Raw genomic sequence first — 16204 nt, 5'->3', positions numbered from 1 at the left:
ACTCACTGTGGGCAGGGTATGTGTCTGTCAACTCTGCTATACTCTACTCTTTCAAGTGCTTAGTACAGCATTCTGCACATAGTAAGCATTCAATAAATTTGATTGATTCCAATATTTACACACCCTAAGACATTTTTTTCTTATTCTAACCAGATTCTCTCTGGTGGCAATTTAATCCTGTTTCCTTTTAGTCAAAATCTTCTCCCATAATGTACACACAAAAAGTTATTGCATTTGAAATTCACATATATGATGATCTACTAACTCTCCTGGCAGATTTCCCTTGTCTAAGCAACCACAGAGAGTTACTGTGGGGTAAATTCCCTTATATGTTCTCCCTCACCCCAGACTGAGTTCCACATGGGAAGGGATTGGGTCCAAAATGATTATCTTGTATCTACCCCAGTGCTTATTTCAGTACTTGGCACATAGCCCTTAACAAGTACCGCAGTTATTTTAATTATATTACTATTTAGTGCAGTGGCCCTCTAAAGAACTGATCACACAGCAGTTATTTTAATTATATTAGTATTTAGTGCAGTGGCCCTCTAAAAAACTGATGTTAATTACAACCAGGCAAGATGGTCACTGTAACTTGGCTGTAAGCAAGGAATGTGACTATCAGCTCAGTTGTACTGTACTCTCCCACGCACTTAGTACAGTGCTCTGCGCTCAGTAAGTGCTCAACAAATACCAATGCTTGATTTATTTGTTGTGAATTAAGAGGTGGGGTGCCCATTTGGTATGGAATCAAGCCTCCAGCCTAGACCAAGACACATCTTACAAAATATTCTTCCAGCAGCTGACCGGGAGGCTAAAAGTGAAGCCTAAAAGTGAGCCAAGTGATGAACCTCTCTTTAATTTTTAATCTCCTGAAAGAGATCACAGTACTTCAAAATGGCCATTTTACAAATAAAGAAAAGGACCTCTACTGGAATGAGAGCTCATTGTGGTTGGGGAATGCGTCTGCCAACTCTGTTGTATTGTACTCTCCCAAGTGCATAGCACAGAGCTCTGCACATAATAAGCACTAAATAAATACCATTGATTGATTGATTGATTGAATGAATGGTTGGTTTGGTGCTGGAGAGCAAAACTTTTCCAGACACCAGTGGGAGTATTTTAACTATTAACTCCATTTCAGAGCCATAGAATCAAGGATTTTTTAAATGGTATTTGTTAAGTACTTACCATGTACCAGGCACTGTCCTTTGCGCTGGGGTAAATGAAAGATAATAAGGTTGGACACAACCCATGTCCCACATGGGGCTCACAATCTTAATCATATTGCAGTGAGGCACAGAGAAGTTAAGTGACTTGCCCAAGATCCCACAGCAGAGAAATGGCAGGATTAGAAGCCAGGTCCTCTAACTCCCAGGACCATGCTCTTTCCACTAGTCTGTGCTGCTTCTCTGCTGCATTATGCTTGATTATGCTTCTTTCTAACGTTATCAATCACTCAGCAGGTGTTTACCAGAAATCAAGACGGACTTTCGATTATGAATATCTCAATATTTCTGTCCAGTTTATTTTTGAGATTTTATAAAACCATGCCCAGAGTTTCTCTGATTTCACCAAGTGCTGAAAATAATTCCATACTTTTTTTTATATAGACTATGTGCATTGCTCAAAGGAATACCCCTGAGGTGACCAAGATTTTTTTTTTGTTTTTCAATTTCTAAATTCTTCTAGTAATGCCCAAATCCCTTTAGAGGGGCCCATGATAGGCAGACTGGGTCAAGTACGGAGAGGAATGTGGCCTAGTGGAAAGAGCAAGGGGCTAGGAATCAGAGGACCTGGGTTCTAATACTGCTCCACCACAAGTCACTTCACTTCTCTGTGCTTGTTACCTCATTTCTAAAATGGGGATAGGGACTGTGCCCAACCTGATGGGCTGAAAACCTGATTGTCCATCTTAAAAACCAGATTAATGACCGCCCAGAGCTCTAGTAAATCAGTGGTTTCAGAATATTATTTTAGTGGGGTGCATTAATGTGGGGTATGAGGAAAAGTGCATGAATATGGGGGTTCAAAAATACTATTGATTGATTGGCTAGGGAAGGGTGAAGTTACAGAACGTCAGGGGCTACAGTGACAAGCTAAAATGGGTCTGGATGATTGTACTCTCCCAAGTGTTGAGTACAGTGCTCTGCACACAGTAAGCACTCAATAAATATCACTGATCGATTGGATGATGACTTATGTAATTTTGTGCGCTTCATTCATTCATTCATTCAGTTGTATTTACTGAGCAGTTACTGTGTGCAGAGCACTTTACTAAGCATTAGGGAGAGTACAATTCAACAATAAACAGACATACTGCCTGCCCACAATAAGCTTTCAGTATGGAGACAGAGAGGCCGACATTAATATAAATAAATAAATTACAGATATCTACATAAGTGTTGTGGGGCTGGGCTGGGGTATGAACACAGGGAGCAAGTCAGGGCAACACAGAAGGGAATGGGAGAAGAAGAAAGAGGGGCTTAGTCAGGGAAGGCCTCTTGGAGAAGATGTGTCCTCAATAAAAGTTTGAAGGGGTGGAGCGTAATTGTCTGTCTGATTTAAGGAGGAGAGGCATTCCAGGACAGAGGCAGGATGCGGGCGAGGTATCAGAGTTGAGGTAGATTAGATCAAGGTGCCGTGAGGAGGCAAGCATTACAAAAGTGAAGTGTGCACACTGCGTTGGAGTAGGAGAATAGTGAGGTGAGGTAGGAGTGGGCAAGGTTAGTGAGTGTTTTAAAGCTAATGATGAGAAGCATTTGTTGGTTGTGGAGGTGGATGGGCAACCACTAGAGTTTCTTGAGGAGCAGGAAAACATGGCTTGAGCATTTCTGTAGAAAAATGATCCAAGCAGCAGAGTGAAGTATGGACTGGAGAGGGGAGAGACTGGAGGCTGGGAGTTCAGCAAAGAGGCTGGTACAGTAATCAAGGCGGGAGAGGTTTAAGTGATAGAATTACTGTGGTAGCAGTTTGAATGGAGAGGAAAGGACAGATTTTAGCGAAGTTATGAAGGTGGGACCAACAGGATTTAGTGATGTACTGAATATGTGGGTTGGAGGCTTTCCCAGACTGAGCCCCCTCCTTCCTCTCCCCCTCGCCCCCCTCTCCATCCCCCCGTCTTGCCTCCTTCCCTTCCCCACAGCACCTGTGTGTGTGTATGTATGTTTGTACATATTTGTTACTCTATTTATTTATTTTACTTGTACATATCTGTTCTATTTGTTTTGTTTTGTTAATATGTTTGGTTTTGTTCTCTGTCTCTCCTTCTAGACTGTGCGCCCGCTGTTGGGTGGGGACTGTCTCTACGTGTTGCCAACTTGTACTTCCCAGGCACTTGGTACAGTGCTCTGCACACAGTAAGCACTCAATAAATACGATTGATTGATTGATTGATTCTCTGGGCCTCAGTTACCTCATCTGTAAAATGAAGATGAAGACTGTGAGCCCCCCATGGGACAACCTGATCACCTTGTAACCACCCTAGAGCTTAGAACAGTGCTTTGCACATAGTAAGTGCTTAATAAATGCATTATTATTATTATTATTGAATGAGAGAGAGGAATCAAGGATAATGCCACGGGCTATTGATTATTGATTATGAATGTCTCAGTACTTCTGTCCAGTTTATTTTTGAGATTTTAAAAAAGGGTAATGTCAAGGTTATGGGCTCCTGAGACAGGAAGGATGGTGGTGTCATCTTCAGTGATGGGAAGAGAGGGGAAGGGCAGGGTTTGGGTGGGAAGGTAAGGAGCTCTGTTTTGGACATGTGAAGCTTGAGTTGATGGGAGCACATCCAAGCAGAAATGTCCTGAAGTCAGGAGGAAATATGAGACTGCAGAGAGGGAGAGAGATCAGGGCTGGAGATGTAGATTTGGGTATCATCCGCAAAGAGGTGGTAGTTGAAGCCATGGGGGCATATGAGTTCTTAAAGAGGGTGAGTTTAGATGGAGAATAGAAGGGGACCCAGAACTGAACCTTGAGGGACACCCACAGTTTAGGGGTGGGAGGCAGAGGAGGAGTCCACAAAGGAAATTGAGAATGAGCGGCCAGAGAGATAAGACGAGAACCAGCAGAGGACAGTGTCAGTGAAGCTAAGTTTGGATAATGTTTCCAGGAGAGGGGGGTGGTCAACAGTGTCAAAGGAAGATGAGAGGTCGAGGAGGATTAGGATTGATTTGTCAAGGAGGAGATCATTGGTGACCTTTGAGAGGGCAGTTTCTGTGGAGTGAAGGGGAGGGAAACCAGATTGGAGGTGTTCAAGGAGAGAATTGGAGGGGAGGAATTTGAAACAGCGGGTGTAGACAACTCACTTAAGGAGTTTGGAGAGGAATGGTAGGAGGGAGATTGGGTGGTAACTGGAGGGAGCCGTGGGGTCAAGGGAGGGTTTCTTTAGGATGGGGGAGACATGGGCATGGGCACTATGCCAAAACTGTGGCCATTAAACACTCAAGCCCATTATTAACTTCTCATGGGCAGAGATCTGGTCTCCTTCATTTGTGTGTAATAATAATAATAATAATGGCATTTATTAAGTGCTTACTATGTGCAAAGCACTGTTCTGTCCTCTCTCCAGAGCTCAGTACAGTGCTCTACACACAGCAGGTGCTCAATAAATGGCACTGATTGACTGATGGATTAATAGGTTGGGAAGGAAGTGGGATGCTCTTCACCCCCCCCGACCCCATACACCACCCTCCCTCACTTTACCTGGGCTCCTCCAGGGGTAGTCCCGCCCACCCTCTTGTTTCCTCTCACCCGGGCAAGTTGCCGCCAATGAGGATTCTCCCCAGGGGATACTCCTTCCCCTTGGCCACCACAGGAGGGCTGACTTCCAGGTTCCCAAAGGAGTCCAGGCCACTGACCAACTTGTTTCTTGGTTCTCGGGTTACATAGCCAAAATCTGGGCCCTGCGGGGGGAAAAAGCCACATGGGCCAGCGGCCAGTGAGATGAGGCCACAAACTCACCTGGATCCTCTATACATCACCTGACCAGCCAGCGAAGGCAACGGTTCATTCATTTATTCATTCATTCATTCATTCATTCAATGATCTCTCAGGACAGTCAGCCCTTGACATACCTGATCTCCCTCACTGTGTCCCCTGTGAGGGGGAGAAGGGGACAGCAGTTCTTGTACCCATTTTACAGGTGGGAAAAAACTGAGACCCAATGAAAGAATGCATGCCAAGTGGCAAAAGTCAGGATTAAACCCCTCAAGTGCTCAACAAATACTATTATTATTATTATTATCTTCATGATGTAGAGCCAAGAGTTTCCAGAAGGGGACTTGGGGGTGGCATCCGGGTCAGTGGTGGAAGCAGTAGAGACTGAGCTGATGGGAAAGAGTGGACTGTAGACTGTAGCAGCAGGGGTATTATATAATTATATTAATGTCTGTCTCCCCCTCTAGATTGTAAACTTGTGGGCAGGGAACATGTCTACTAACTCTGTTGCAATGTACTCTCCCAAGTGCTTAGTACAGTGCTCCACAGTAAGTGCTCACTAAATACCATGGATGATGATGATAATGACCCAGGGTGGGGTGGTGGGGAGGGGGGATTGGTGAGATGCTGGTTCTTGCTCAGGGGGCAGGGAATCCAGCTGAGCTAGGCCCTGAGCAAGTGGGAAGGAGCCAGAAGGAGTCAGGTTAGTCCTGGCAGATAAGAGAGAGCAGGCAGCCCTATGCCCACCCTTCTCCATCCTGATCTTGGTGCAACAGGTTGGAGGGAGGCTGTGACCTACTTTGGTTCAGGGCTGGGGGTGTATATCAAATCCTTACGAACAAATACTTTTTTATGGTACTTGTTAAGTGCTTACTATGTTCCAGGCACCATACTAAGCAAGAGGATAGATACCAGCTAAACAGGTTGAACCAAGTACATGACCTCCAATGGGGTTCACAGTATTAATCCCTATTTTACAGATGAGGAAACTGAGGCCCAGCCCCCAACTCCATCCCCCCATCTTACCTCCTTCCCTTCCCCACAGCACCTGTATATATGTATATATGTTTGTACATATTTATTACTCTATTTATTTATTTATTTTACTTGTACATATCTATTCTATTTATTTTATTTTGTTAGTATGTTTGGTTTTGTTCTCTGTCTCCCCCTTTTAGACTGTGAGCCCACTGTTGGGTAGGGACTGTATATGTTGCCAACTTGTACTTCCCAAGCGCTTAGTACAGTGCTCTGCACGCAGTAAGCACTCAATAAATACGATTGATTGATTGATTGATGATTGATTGATTGATTGAGTGACTTGCCCAAGATCACACAGCAGTGAAGTGGCGGAGCCTGGATTCCTTCTGATTCCCAGGTCCATGCTCTATCCACTAGACCATGCTGCTTCTTAAGTATTTAAGTGCTTAAGTACTTAAGCCCCTTTTTATTACTTCATCATCTGCTCTTCTGAATGGTACAGATCATTAAAAATCATAATCCTCAACAACAGTGATGTTTATTGAGCGCCTCCTGGATGCTTGGAGAGGGCAGTAGAAACACAAGACATGATCCCTACCCTCCAGGAGCTTACAATCTGATAGGGAGAAAGGCAGACATAAATGATTTACAAGGAGTGGGAACAGGATCTGCAGAGAAGCAGCATGGCTTTGTGGAAAGAGCACAGGCTTGGGAGTCAGAGGACATGGGTTCTAATCCCTGCTGTGTGACCTTGGGCAAGTCACTTAACTTATCTCTACCTCAGCTACCTCATCTGTAAAATGGGGATTAAGACTGTGAGCCTCACATGGGACAACCTGATTACCTTGTATCAACTCCAGCGCTTTAGAACAGTGCTTGGCACATAGTAACCGTTTAATGAGTACCATAATTATTATTATTATTTTTTATGTTGTTGTTTCAGGAAGTTCTGGCTCCTCAAAGCTCCACTCCAAGACTACCCTGCCTTCCAATTGGAAATTAGTACCTATAGAGAAGCAGCTTGGATGAGTGGAAAGATTCTGGGCCTGGGGATCAGAGGATCTGGACTCTAATCCGGGCTCTCTCACTTGCCTGCTTGGTGATCTTGGACAAGTCACTTACCTTCTCCAGACCTCAGTTTCCTCATCTCTAAAATGGGAATTCAATAACCGTTCTCCCTCCTCCTTAGACTTTGAGGACCATGTGGGACAGGGATTGGGTCCAACCAAACTAGAACAATGTTTTGGGGTATTTTCAGTTTTCTATGGTATTGGTGCTTACTATATGCCAGGCACTCTACTAAGCACTGGGATAGGTACCAGCTAATCAGGTTGGACACAGTCTATGTCCCACATGGGGCTCACAGTCTTAATCACCATTTTACAGATGAGGTAACTGAGGTACAGACAAGTCAAGTGACTTGCCCAAGGGCACATGGCAGGCAAGTGGTGGAGTCAGAATTAGAACCCAGATCCTTCTGACTCCCATGCCTGTGTTCTCTCTACTAGGCAATACTGCTTCCCAGTGTTTGACCCCCTAGTAAGCACTTAAACTCCTGATGGGTAGGGAATGTGTCTGCTAAAGCTGTTGGATTGTACTCTCCCAAGTGCTTAGTTCAGGGCTCTGCACATAGTAAGCACCCAATAAATATGAAACAGAGAAGCAGTATGGCTTAGTGGAAAGATCACGGGCTTGGGAGTCCGAGGTCGTGGGTTCTAATCCCGTCTCTGCCACTTACCAGCTGTGTGATTTGGGGCAAGTCACTTCACTTCTCTATGCCTCAGTTACCTCATCTGTAAAATGGGGATTAAGACTGTGAGCCCCACGTGGGACAACCTGATTACCTTGTATCAACCCCAGCGCTTAGAACAGTGCTTCGCACACAGTAAGCACTTAACAAATACCATCATTATTATTATGATGATGATGGATTGATTGATAAAAACCACAAAAAATACCAAAACAAATTCCATAAAAAACCCCTCCAGTCTTTAGTACAATATTTGACACACAGTAAGCACGTAACAAATGACCCAGTTATTATTATGGCACCGGGTAGGGCACAGCTCTGAAAGAATCCAGGTTTCGGGGCCTGAGGCATGGCAGATGCTCACAGGAGGTGGGGATGACTCCCAACAGGCCCGACTTCAGGCAGTAATGCAATGGGACTGGTGCCTCGGTGCCCAACTTTGTGGGACTTAAACTATGGAAACCTCCTCCTGTTTGAACCGGGGACCTGAGAGGGGAAAAGTAATGGCTCCGCAGCAGGGAGAAGAGGGCCAGGTGTCCACCCAGGCACACGCATTACGTTTGGGAGTTTGACTGGGCTTCTGCCTGACGTCATTATGTAATGCCGCACACATGCCCAGCGTACTATCAGGACATCCTTCAGAAGGCCGCTTGTGTACATGGTGTGACACAATGACATTGTACAGATGGAGAGGGGTGACTAATTTCCCCTGCCTCAGTATGGCCAAACATCCAAAGCTGATCCTGCAGTGGGAGCCAGTCCCAGTGCATGCCAGGACCTGGCACCTCCCCGTGCCCCTGTCCTGAGGTAAAACTCTGCTCCAATTGGCACAGACAGATTGTCCTACAACTGGTCCCTTCCTGGGGTTTGATCCTGGGGGTCATCCAAATTGGAGTCTGTGGATCTGGCCAAAGTTGCGTCTAACCCTCTCTACCTGCCCTGACATCACCTCCCCTCCCCCAGCTTCCTCCTCTCTCTTCTCAATGCTCCAGACTTAATATCTGGGTCAGAGAGAAGTGGCTGTATGAGGAGGAGCAGAGGGGCAGAGGGAGGAAAAATCAAGAAATGGTCTGGGTCAAGGGGAGCAGTTACCTCCTGTTTATAGCCCGAGCAGATACACTCAGTATAATGAACTCCTCCACCAGGGCCCCAGCACCCTCTTATTGGAGACCACTGGTTTTACTGGATTGGACTCAAAGATTTGGTCAGGAATAAATGGGGAAAGAAGAGGGATAGGAGGAGTGTGGGGGGGTGGGTGGTAAGAGGAGGGAGAAAGGGAGACAAGGGAGGAGAAAGGGGGAAGAGGAGGAGAAAGAGGAAAGAAAAAGAGGAGGAAAAGGAGAGGAGGAGGAAGAAGGAGGGAAAGAGGAGGAGGGAAGAAAAGAGGAGGTGAAGGAGAGAAGGAGGATGGCAAGAGGAGAAGGAAAAGGAGGAGGAGAGGGAATGGAAGGAGGACGAGGGAGAAGGGAGGATGAAGAGGAGGAGGGGAGGGGAGAAAGGGAGGAGGTTGGGGTGATAGGGAATAAGAAGATGGAGAAGGGGAGATAAAGGAAGAGAAAGGGAGGAGGAGGAGGGAAAGAAAAGAGGAGGAAATGAGACAAAGGGGTAGAGGAAGGACAGAGGCAGAGGAGGAGGAGGGGGAGGAGAAGGAGGGGGGGAGGAGGAGGAGTAGGAGAAGGGAAGAAGGAATGGATGTGAGGAAGGAGGGGGAGAGGAAAGTGGATGAGGGGAAGAGGAGGAGCAGGGGAACAACTCACCAGAAGTCTTTTGTAAGGGAAGTCCTGTAGTTCTCCATTTCTTGGGGAGTCAAAGACAACAGGGAAGGTCTTGTGGGGAGCTTGGACGTAGCCCAACTCCATCTCATCCTGCCAGGACAGAAATTGCATTAGCATGGCAGGAGCTGGTTTGTTTCATGTAATGATTAGGCGGCTTGTGGAAACACAGTGATGTTTATGTGGAGGTTGGATTCAAATCTACTGATCTTCCTGATCCCTACGTGGTACATGTGAGAAGGTGGAGGGGTGGAGGGGAGGAGAGAAGGCACTGGGGAGTTCCCACCCTAATTCTTCACTTGCCCCAGGCTTGGGGGAGTAGCAGGGGTTGAGCAGATAGAAGGGTGGTGTTTTGTGCTGCTGTGTAAGAGGAAATTGATTTCAGAAGAGAAGTGGGGGCATATGCAGCTATGCCCCAGAGATCACAAGTTTGGAATGAGCACGGCCCTCATAATCAAAGTTCAAAAGACTTAGGAGAAACAACAGGTTTTGGTGGATAAAGCACAGGCCTGGAAGACAGAGGACCTGAGTTTTAATCCTGCCTCTACCACTTGTCTGCCGTGTGACTTTGGGCAACTCACTTTATTACTCTAAGCCCAGTTCCCTCAACTGTAAAATTGGGATTGAGACTGTGAGCCCCACATGGGACATAAGGGCTGTTTAGTTTGTATCTACCCCAGCTCACAATACAGTGGCTGGCACATAGTAAACAACGAATGCCATAAAGAAAGAGACCATACAGTGGGACTCAATCTTGCTTTTTAATCAGGTTTGGGCCCAATTTTCAAATCATGGTTATTGTCTGTCTACTGTACAATGAGCTATCACTCTACAATCAGATTTTGGTTGCCAATCGTAGAGCTCTGTCTTAGCTAACAAATCACCTTGGTAGAATTGACTTTGCTGGGCTGACTGGGCAAGTTGGGGTGGGGCTCCAGGGCCCGGAGTTTACCTGGATCCAGCGATCGTTGCGATTCTCTATCTGAGGACAGATGGTCAGCTTGCAGCCTGCTTTCCTGGCCAATGCCGCCACCGCGTCTACGAAGTAGGTGTTGTTCCTCACCCTGAGGAGAGTATGGAAAGAGAGAGACCTCAGGCAGTGGACCCCAAACGTCTGGACAAGCAGGAGGGTCCGGGCCCCCGGGCCGAGCTGGGATCAGTTGGTCGGCCCTCTGCCCCATCATGCCACCCCGTGCTCACCTGCACACGTACACCTCCAGAGGGGGGAGCGTGCTTGGGGTCATGATCCAGGGGGCCACCCGGAACACCACCGTGTCCGTGAAAATTGGAGATTCGGGGAAATCCTGGAAGACATGGTGTAAGAGAACAGATTTTGGACTCCAGCTCCAAACCAGAATCCACAGAAATCGGGAAGCTGCCCTTGCTCATTCTCTCTTCAGCCACCCTTGGGGAGCCAGATTCTCTCCTGGCTGATCCTCTGGCACCCCTTGGTCACCAGAGGCCTGCTTGCCTGCCAGACTTTGTCAGAGCCTTGCTCAATCAATCAATCATATTTATTGAGTACTTACTGTGTGCAGAGCACTGTACTAAGCACTTGGGAGAATATAACACAACAATAAAACAGATACATTCCCCGCCCACAAAAATCTTACAGCCTCCCTGGAGCAAAGAGGGGCTCAAGGAGGCCAGGAGCTATGGTGGGAAGAAGGGAGATGGATTTACTTAGTTTTAGATGGACTGGGATCATATCTAATCCCCAACTGTGCAGTCTTTCCCAGCCATTAGTACAGTGTTCTGCACAGGGTAACCACTTAATAAATATTATTACCTGTAGTAGTAGTGGTAGTAGTAATAATGATGGCATTTATTAAGCGCTTACTATGTGCAAAGCGCTGGGGAGGTTACAAGGCGATAAGGTTGTCCCATGGGGGGCTCACAGTCTTAATCCCCATTTTACAGATGAGGTAACTGAGGTACAGAGAAGTTAGGTGACTTGTCCAAAGTCACACAGCTGACAATTGGCGGAGCCTGGATTTGAACCCATGACCTTTGATTCCAAAGCCCGTGCTCTTTCCACTGAGTAGTAGTAGTAGTAGTAGTAGTAGTAGTAGTAATAAAGAGAATGAGAAGTCAGTTCCCTGGGCCCAACATAAATGTTCAACCTGCAATCTTTTCCAAGAGGTTGCTGGAAAACACCAACAGTAATTGTGGCTTTCATTATGTGTGTACTATGTGCCGAGCACTGAGCTAAGTGCTGGGGTAGATACAGGTTTACAGGGGAGTCACAGCCCCAGTCCCTCACGGGGTTCCCAGGATGGGGAACAGGTATTAAATCCCCATTTTACAGATAAGGAAACTGAGGCACTGAGAAGTGAAGTGACTTACCCAAGGTCACACAGCAGGCAGGTGGCGGAACCAGGATTAGAACCCAAGTCCTTAGACTGCAAGGCCCAGGCACTTTTCACCGGATCACTCTGGGACTTAATGTCCTACCATTTGTCATCAGGGTTCGTTTGGGCATGCGGTATTAATTGGATAGAAACATGTGGCCCTGAGCCTCGCCTATAGGGGAGAGAGCTCCTCTCTGCTATTTTATCAATCAGATCCCCAGCCCCACCCAGCTGGTCTACCCTCCCACATCTGATCCCCACCCAGGGAGCCGGCCACGACAGGGTTTGGCCGTGAGTCACCTGAGCCTGAAGAGCAGCATCTTTGCCCTGCTGGTGCCCAGGTCCCCAGCCACCTGTGTACCAGCCCTTTGGGCACCCACTCTGGATGGAGCCCCATGGTCCGAAGTCCGCAGCCCAGACCCCCTGGCCCTACCTGATTGGAATCATCCAGCAGAGTGACGTGAAAGGAGATCAGCCCTGAAAAGCCTGCATCCGGGAAACGCAGCCCTTCCACATAGAACGTCTCCTCATCTCCATGGAATCGCTCCACCACATAGGAGACTTTGTCCTGCCCTAACACGTGCTTATAGTTTGGGCAGGCATCTTCACAGGCTAAGGAGAGAGGGAAGGTGGAAGAATTTCAGTAGACAAGAAGACCTGACCTATTTATTTTACTTGTACATATCTATTCTATTTATATATTTATAGATATTTAGATATTTATAAATATCTACATATTTATTACTCTATTTATTTATTTTACTTGTACATATCTATCCTATTTATTTTATTTTGTTGGTATGTTTGGTTTTGTTCTCTGTCTCCCCCTTTTAGACTGTGAGCCCACTGTTGGGTAGGGACTGTCTCTATGTGTTGCCAATTTGTACTTCCCAAGCGCTTAGTACAGTGCTCTGCACATAGTAAGCACTCAATAAATACGATTGATGATGATGATGATGATGATGATTTTATTTTGTTAGTATGTTTGGTTATGTTCTCTGTCTCCCCGTTTTAGACTGTGAGCCCACTGTTGGGTAGGGACTGTCTCTATATGTTGCCATCTTGTACTTCCCAAGCGCTTAGTACAGTGCTCTGCACACAGTAAGAGCTCAATAAATGCGATTGATTGATTGATTGATTGATTGATTGGTGACCTGGCTGACCTTAAGCACCAAGAATCATCATGCACAAGCCAACACCCCTTCCAGAACATGGACATATGTTGACGGAATCAATATATATATATAACATATTAATGGTGTTTGTTAAGCGCTTATTGTGTGCCAGTCACTGGGGTAGATACAAGCTAATCAGGTTGAACAATCAATCAATATATCAACTGCATTTATTGAGCATTGACTGTGTGCTGAGCACTTTACCAAGTGCTTATGCCTTATTGTCTTGAACACATCTAACTGTGAGGCCTGCCTCTTGTCTGGATTTGTCCATCGTGATGGAATTAGAGTATAAGGCTCTGAGGAGGCAGGTGGGATGCCTTTCATTGTTCTGGGCCCCACCCCAGCCTGATGTTGACCGTGGCACCCATAAACCCTCCCATTGAGCTGGCTGCTTCTTCCTAGCAGTTTTAAAATATTCCATGTGTATATTTGAGTACTTAAACAAATATGTCAGACTAAATAGAATTATAGCTATATGCGCATCATTAACAAAATAGAATATAATAGAAGTAGAATACTAATAGTAATAATAATATGTACAAGTAAAGTAAATAGAGTAATAAATATGTACAAATATATACAAGTGCTGTGGGGAGGGAAAGGAGGTAGGGCAGAGTGGGGGGATGGGGAGGAGGAGAGGATAAAGGGGGGTCAGTCTGGGAAAGCCTCTTGGAGGGCGTGAGCTCTCAGTAGGGCTTTGAAGGGAGGAAGAGAGCTAGCTTGGTGGATGTATGGAGGAAGGGCATTCCAGGACAGGGGGAGGACGTGGCCAGGGGTCGACGGTGGGACGGACGAGAACGAGGTAAAGTGAGGAGGTTAGCAGCAGAGGAGTGGAGGGTGCGGGCTGAACTGTAGAAGGAGAGAAGGGAGGTGAGGTAGGAGGGGGCGAGGTGATGGACAGCCTTGAAGGCAAGAGTGAGGAGTTTTTGCTTGATTCGTAGGTTGACAGGCAGCCACTGGAGATTTTTGAGAAGAGGAGTAACATGCCCAGGGCGTTTCTGTACAAAGATAATCCAGGCATCAGAGTGAAGTATAGACTGAGCAGGGAGAGACAGGAGGATGGGAGATCAGAGAGGAGGGTGATGCAGTAATCCAGTCGGGATAGTATGAGAGATTGAACCAGCAAGGTAGCGGTTTGGATGGAGAGGAAAGGGTAGAAATACATGTACTGTATTTACTCAAAATTAAGACTCAGCAATTTCCCACATGTAGAAACAGAAACGTGATGGTCATTTGTGGCATGAAGCTTAGAAAAGACAGGAACAATTTTGTCTGGTGTTTTTCACTGCTTAGAAAATAATCTTCATATCCTAGACACCTCTTCAGGGAAAAAACAGAGTTCTTCAGTCTTCAGCTTGTACACAGCAACCTCTCTTATTCATTCATTCATTCATTCAAACATATTTATTGAGCACTTACTGTGTGCAGAGCACTGTACTAAGCGCTTGGGAAGTACAAGTTGGCAACATATAGAGACGGTCCCTACCCAACAGTGGGCTCACAGTCTAGAAGGGGGAGACAGAGAACAAAACAAAAAAAATTAATAAAATAAAATAAGTAGAATAAATATGTACAAGTAAAATACAGTCTTTTAGACTGTGAGCCCACTGTTGGGTAGGGACTGTCTCTATATGTTGCCAATTTGTACTTCCCAAGCGCTTAGTACAGTGCTCTGCACACAGTAAGCGCTCAATAAATACAATTGATGATGATGATGATGATAAACAAATAAATAGGGTAATAAATACATACAAACATATATACATATATACAGATGGCTCTTAGATGGCTAGGGTAGAGTGGGATTACTCACCACAGGCATGGAAAACTCTGGCTTTCTCCACATCTGAGCTGGATATGTGAAGAACTAATTTGTAGTCATCAAAGAGAGCAGAAGGACCATATGTCCTCAAGATCATGAGCGACATGTCCTTCAGGTCTGAAGAGTAGAAAGTGGAGAGGCTTTTAGCCCACCCTGAAAAGTAGAGACTGCAAACACAGGCCCCTGTCTACCCCCCCTCTCCCCCAGCAGATGTGGGAAGCAGTGAGGCCTAGTGGAAGAGTACAGGCCTCAGAGTACCTGCTGTGTGACCTTGAGCAAGTCACTTAACTTCTCAGTGCCTCAGATCCCTCATCTGCTAAATGGGGATTCAATACCTGCTCTCCCTCCTACTTAGACTGTCAGCCCGGTGTCAGACCTGATTATCTTCTATCCACCCCAGTGCTTAGGACAGTGCTTGGCACATAGTAAGTGCTTAAAAATACCACAATCATTATTATTATTATTACAACCCAGGTCAAAGAGACAAAGAGGTCAAGGATAAACTCCTCCAGGGCAAGAATCATGTCTACTTACTCTGAGTCCTCTCCCAAATGCTTAAGTATGCCTCTGCGCACAGTAAACTCTCAATTAAAGACAATTGATTGATTCATTTTTTATGGTATTTGTTAAGCACTTACTATATGATAGGCACTGTACTAAGCACTGGGGTTGATACAAGATAATCAGGTTGAACACAGTCCCTGCATCACATGGGGCTCACAGCTTTAATCCCCACTTTACAGATGAGGTAACTGAGGCACAGAGAAGTTAAGTGACTTGCCCAAGATCGTCCGGCAGACAAGTGGTGGAGCGAGGATTAGAACCCAGGTCCTCTGATTCCCAGACCCAAGGTCTATCCACTAGATCAGTCTGCTTCTTAACTGAGAATGAGATTTCTCCACCTGCATTGCCCTAGGCTCACTAATTGGGCTCTTTTCCCAGGATGTCTCAGCCTGTTTTCATTCCTCCGAACACCTCCACCACCAAACAAGAAGTGTCTCATAAAAAACCCTCACGGATTTATAGAATTTTTTTTCTCTTCAGATCTCAAAGCATCACCCTGGTGGTTGGGTTTTCACATCGCTTGGAGGCTCTCCAAGAGGAAGCTCCTCCCTGGGCATGTGTCAGCCTGGGTGTTCGTAGAGCCTGGGGCTGCACTCTGTAGCCAGTCCAGCCCCGTTTTTATTCTTAGAACAATCATAAAACCTTCACTGTTTGAAGAGAAGGTGAGATAAAAGTAGTAGTAATAGTATTTATTAAGCACTTAGTGTGCACAGAGCACTATACGAAGCGTCAGGAATGAATACAGAGGTGAGAGTTGGACACGGTCCCTGTCCCTCAGGGAGCTCAGTTTAGTTTCTGTTTCTCAGGAGTGTAGCAAATTTTCCAATAATCTAGCAATTAAG

The 16204-nt window shown here is 46.0% G+C and overlaps 1 protein-coding gene across 1 annotated transcript in view; it reads right to left on the bottom strand.

Annotated features, from left to right (window-relative positions):
* The window catches only part of LOC119928510 (protein-arginine deiminase type-3-like), a 44542-nt gene that overhangs the window by 11181 nt on the left and 17157 nt on the right, over positions 1-16204 (bottom strand). The window contains exons 6-11 of the mRNA XM_038746860.1: positions 14790-14915; positions 12232-12410; positions 10648-10751; positions 10400-10511; positions 9433-9540; positions 4759-4910 (exon numbers count right to left, since the gene is read on the bottom strand). Of these exons, the coding sequence (XP_038602788.1) occupies positions 4759-4910; positions 9433-9540; positions 10400-10511; positions 10648-10751; positions 12232-12410; positions 14790-14915 (781 nt within the window). The remainder of the gene's footprint in view (positions 1-4758; positions 4911-9432; positions 9541-10399; positions 10512-10647; positions 10752-12231; positions 12411-14789; positions 14916-16204) is intronic.

This window comes from Tachyglossus aculeatus, chromosome 5 (assembly GCF_015852505.1).
Source record: "Tachyglossus aculeatus isolate mTacAcu1 chromosome 5, mTacAcu1.pri, whole genome shotgun sequence".
NCBI lineage: Eukaryota > Metazoa > Chordata > Mammalia > Monotremata > Tachyglossidae > Tachyglossus > Tachyglossus aculeatus.
This window is presented reverse-complemented; position numbering and strand designations above follow the sequence as displayed.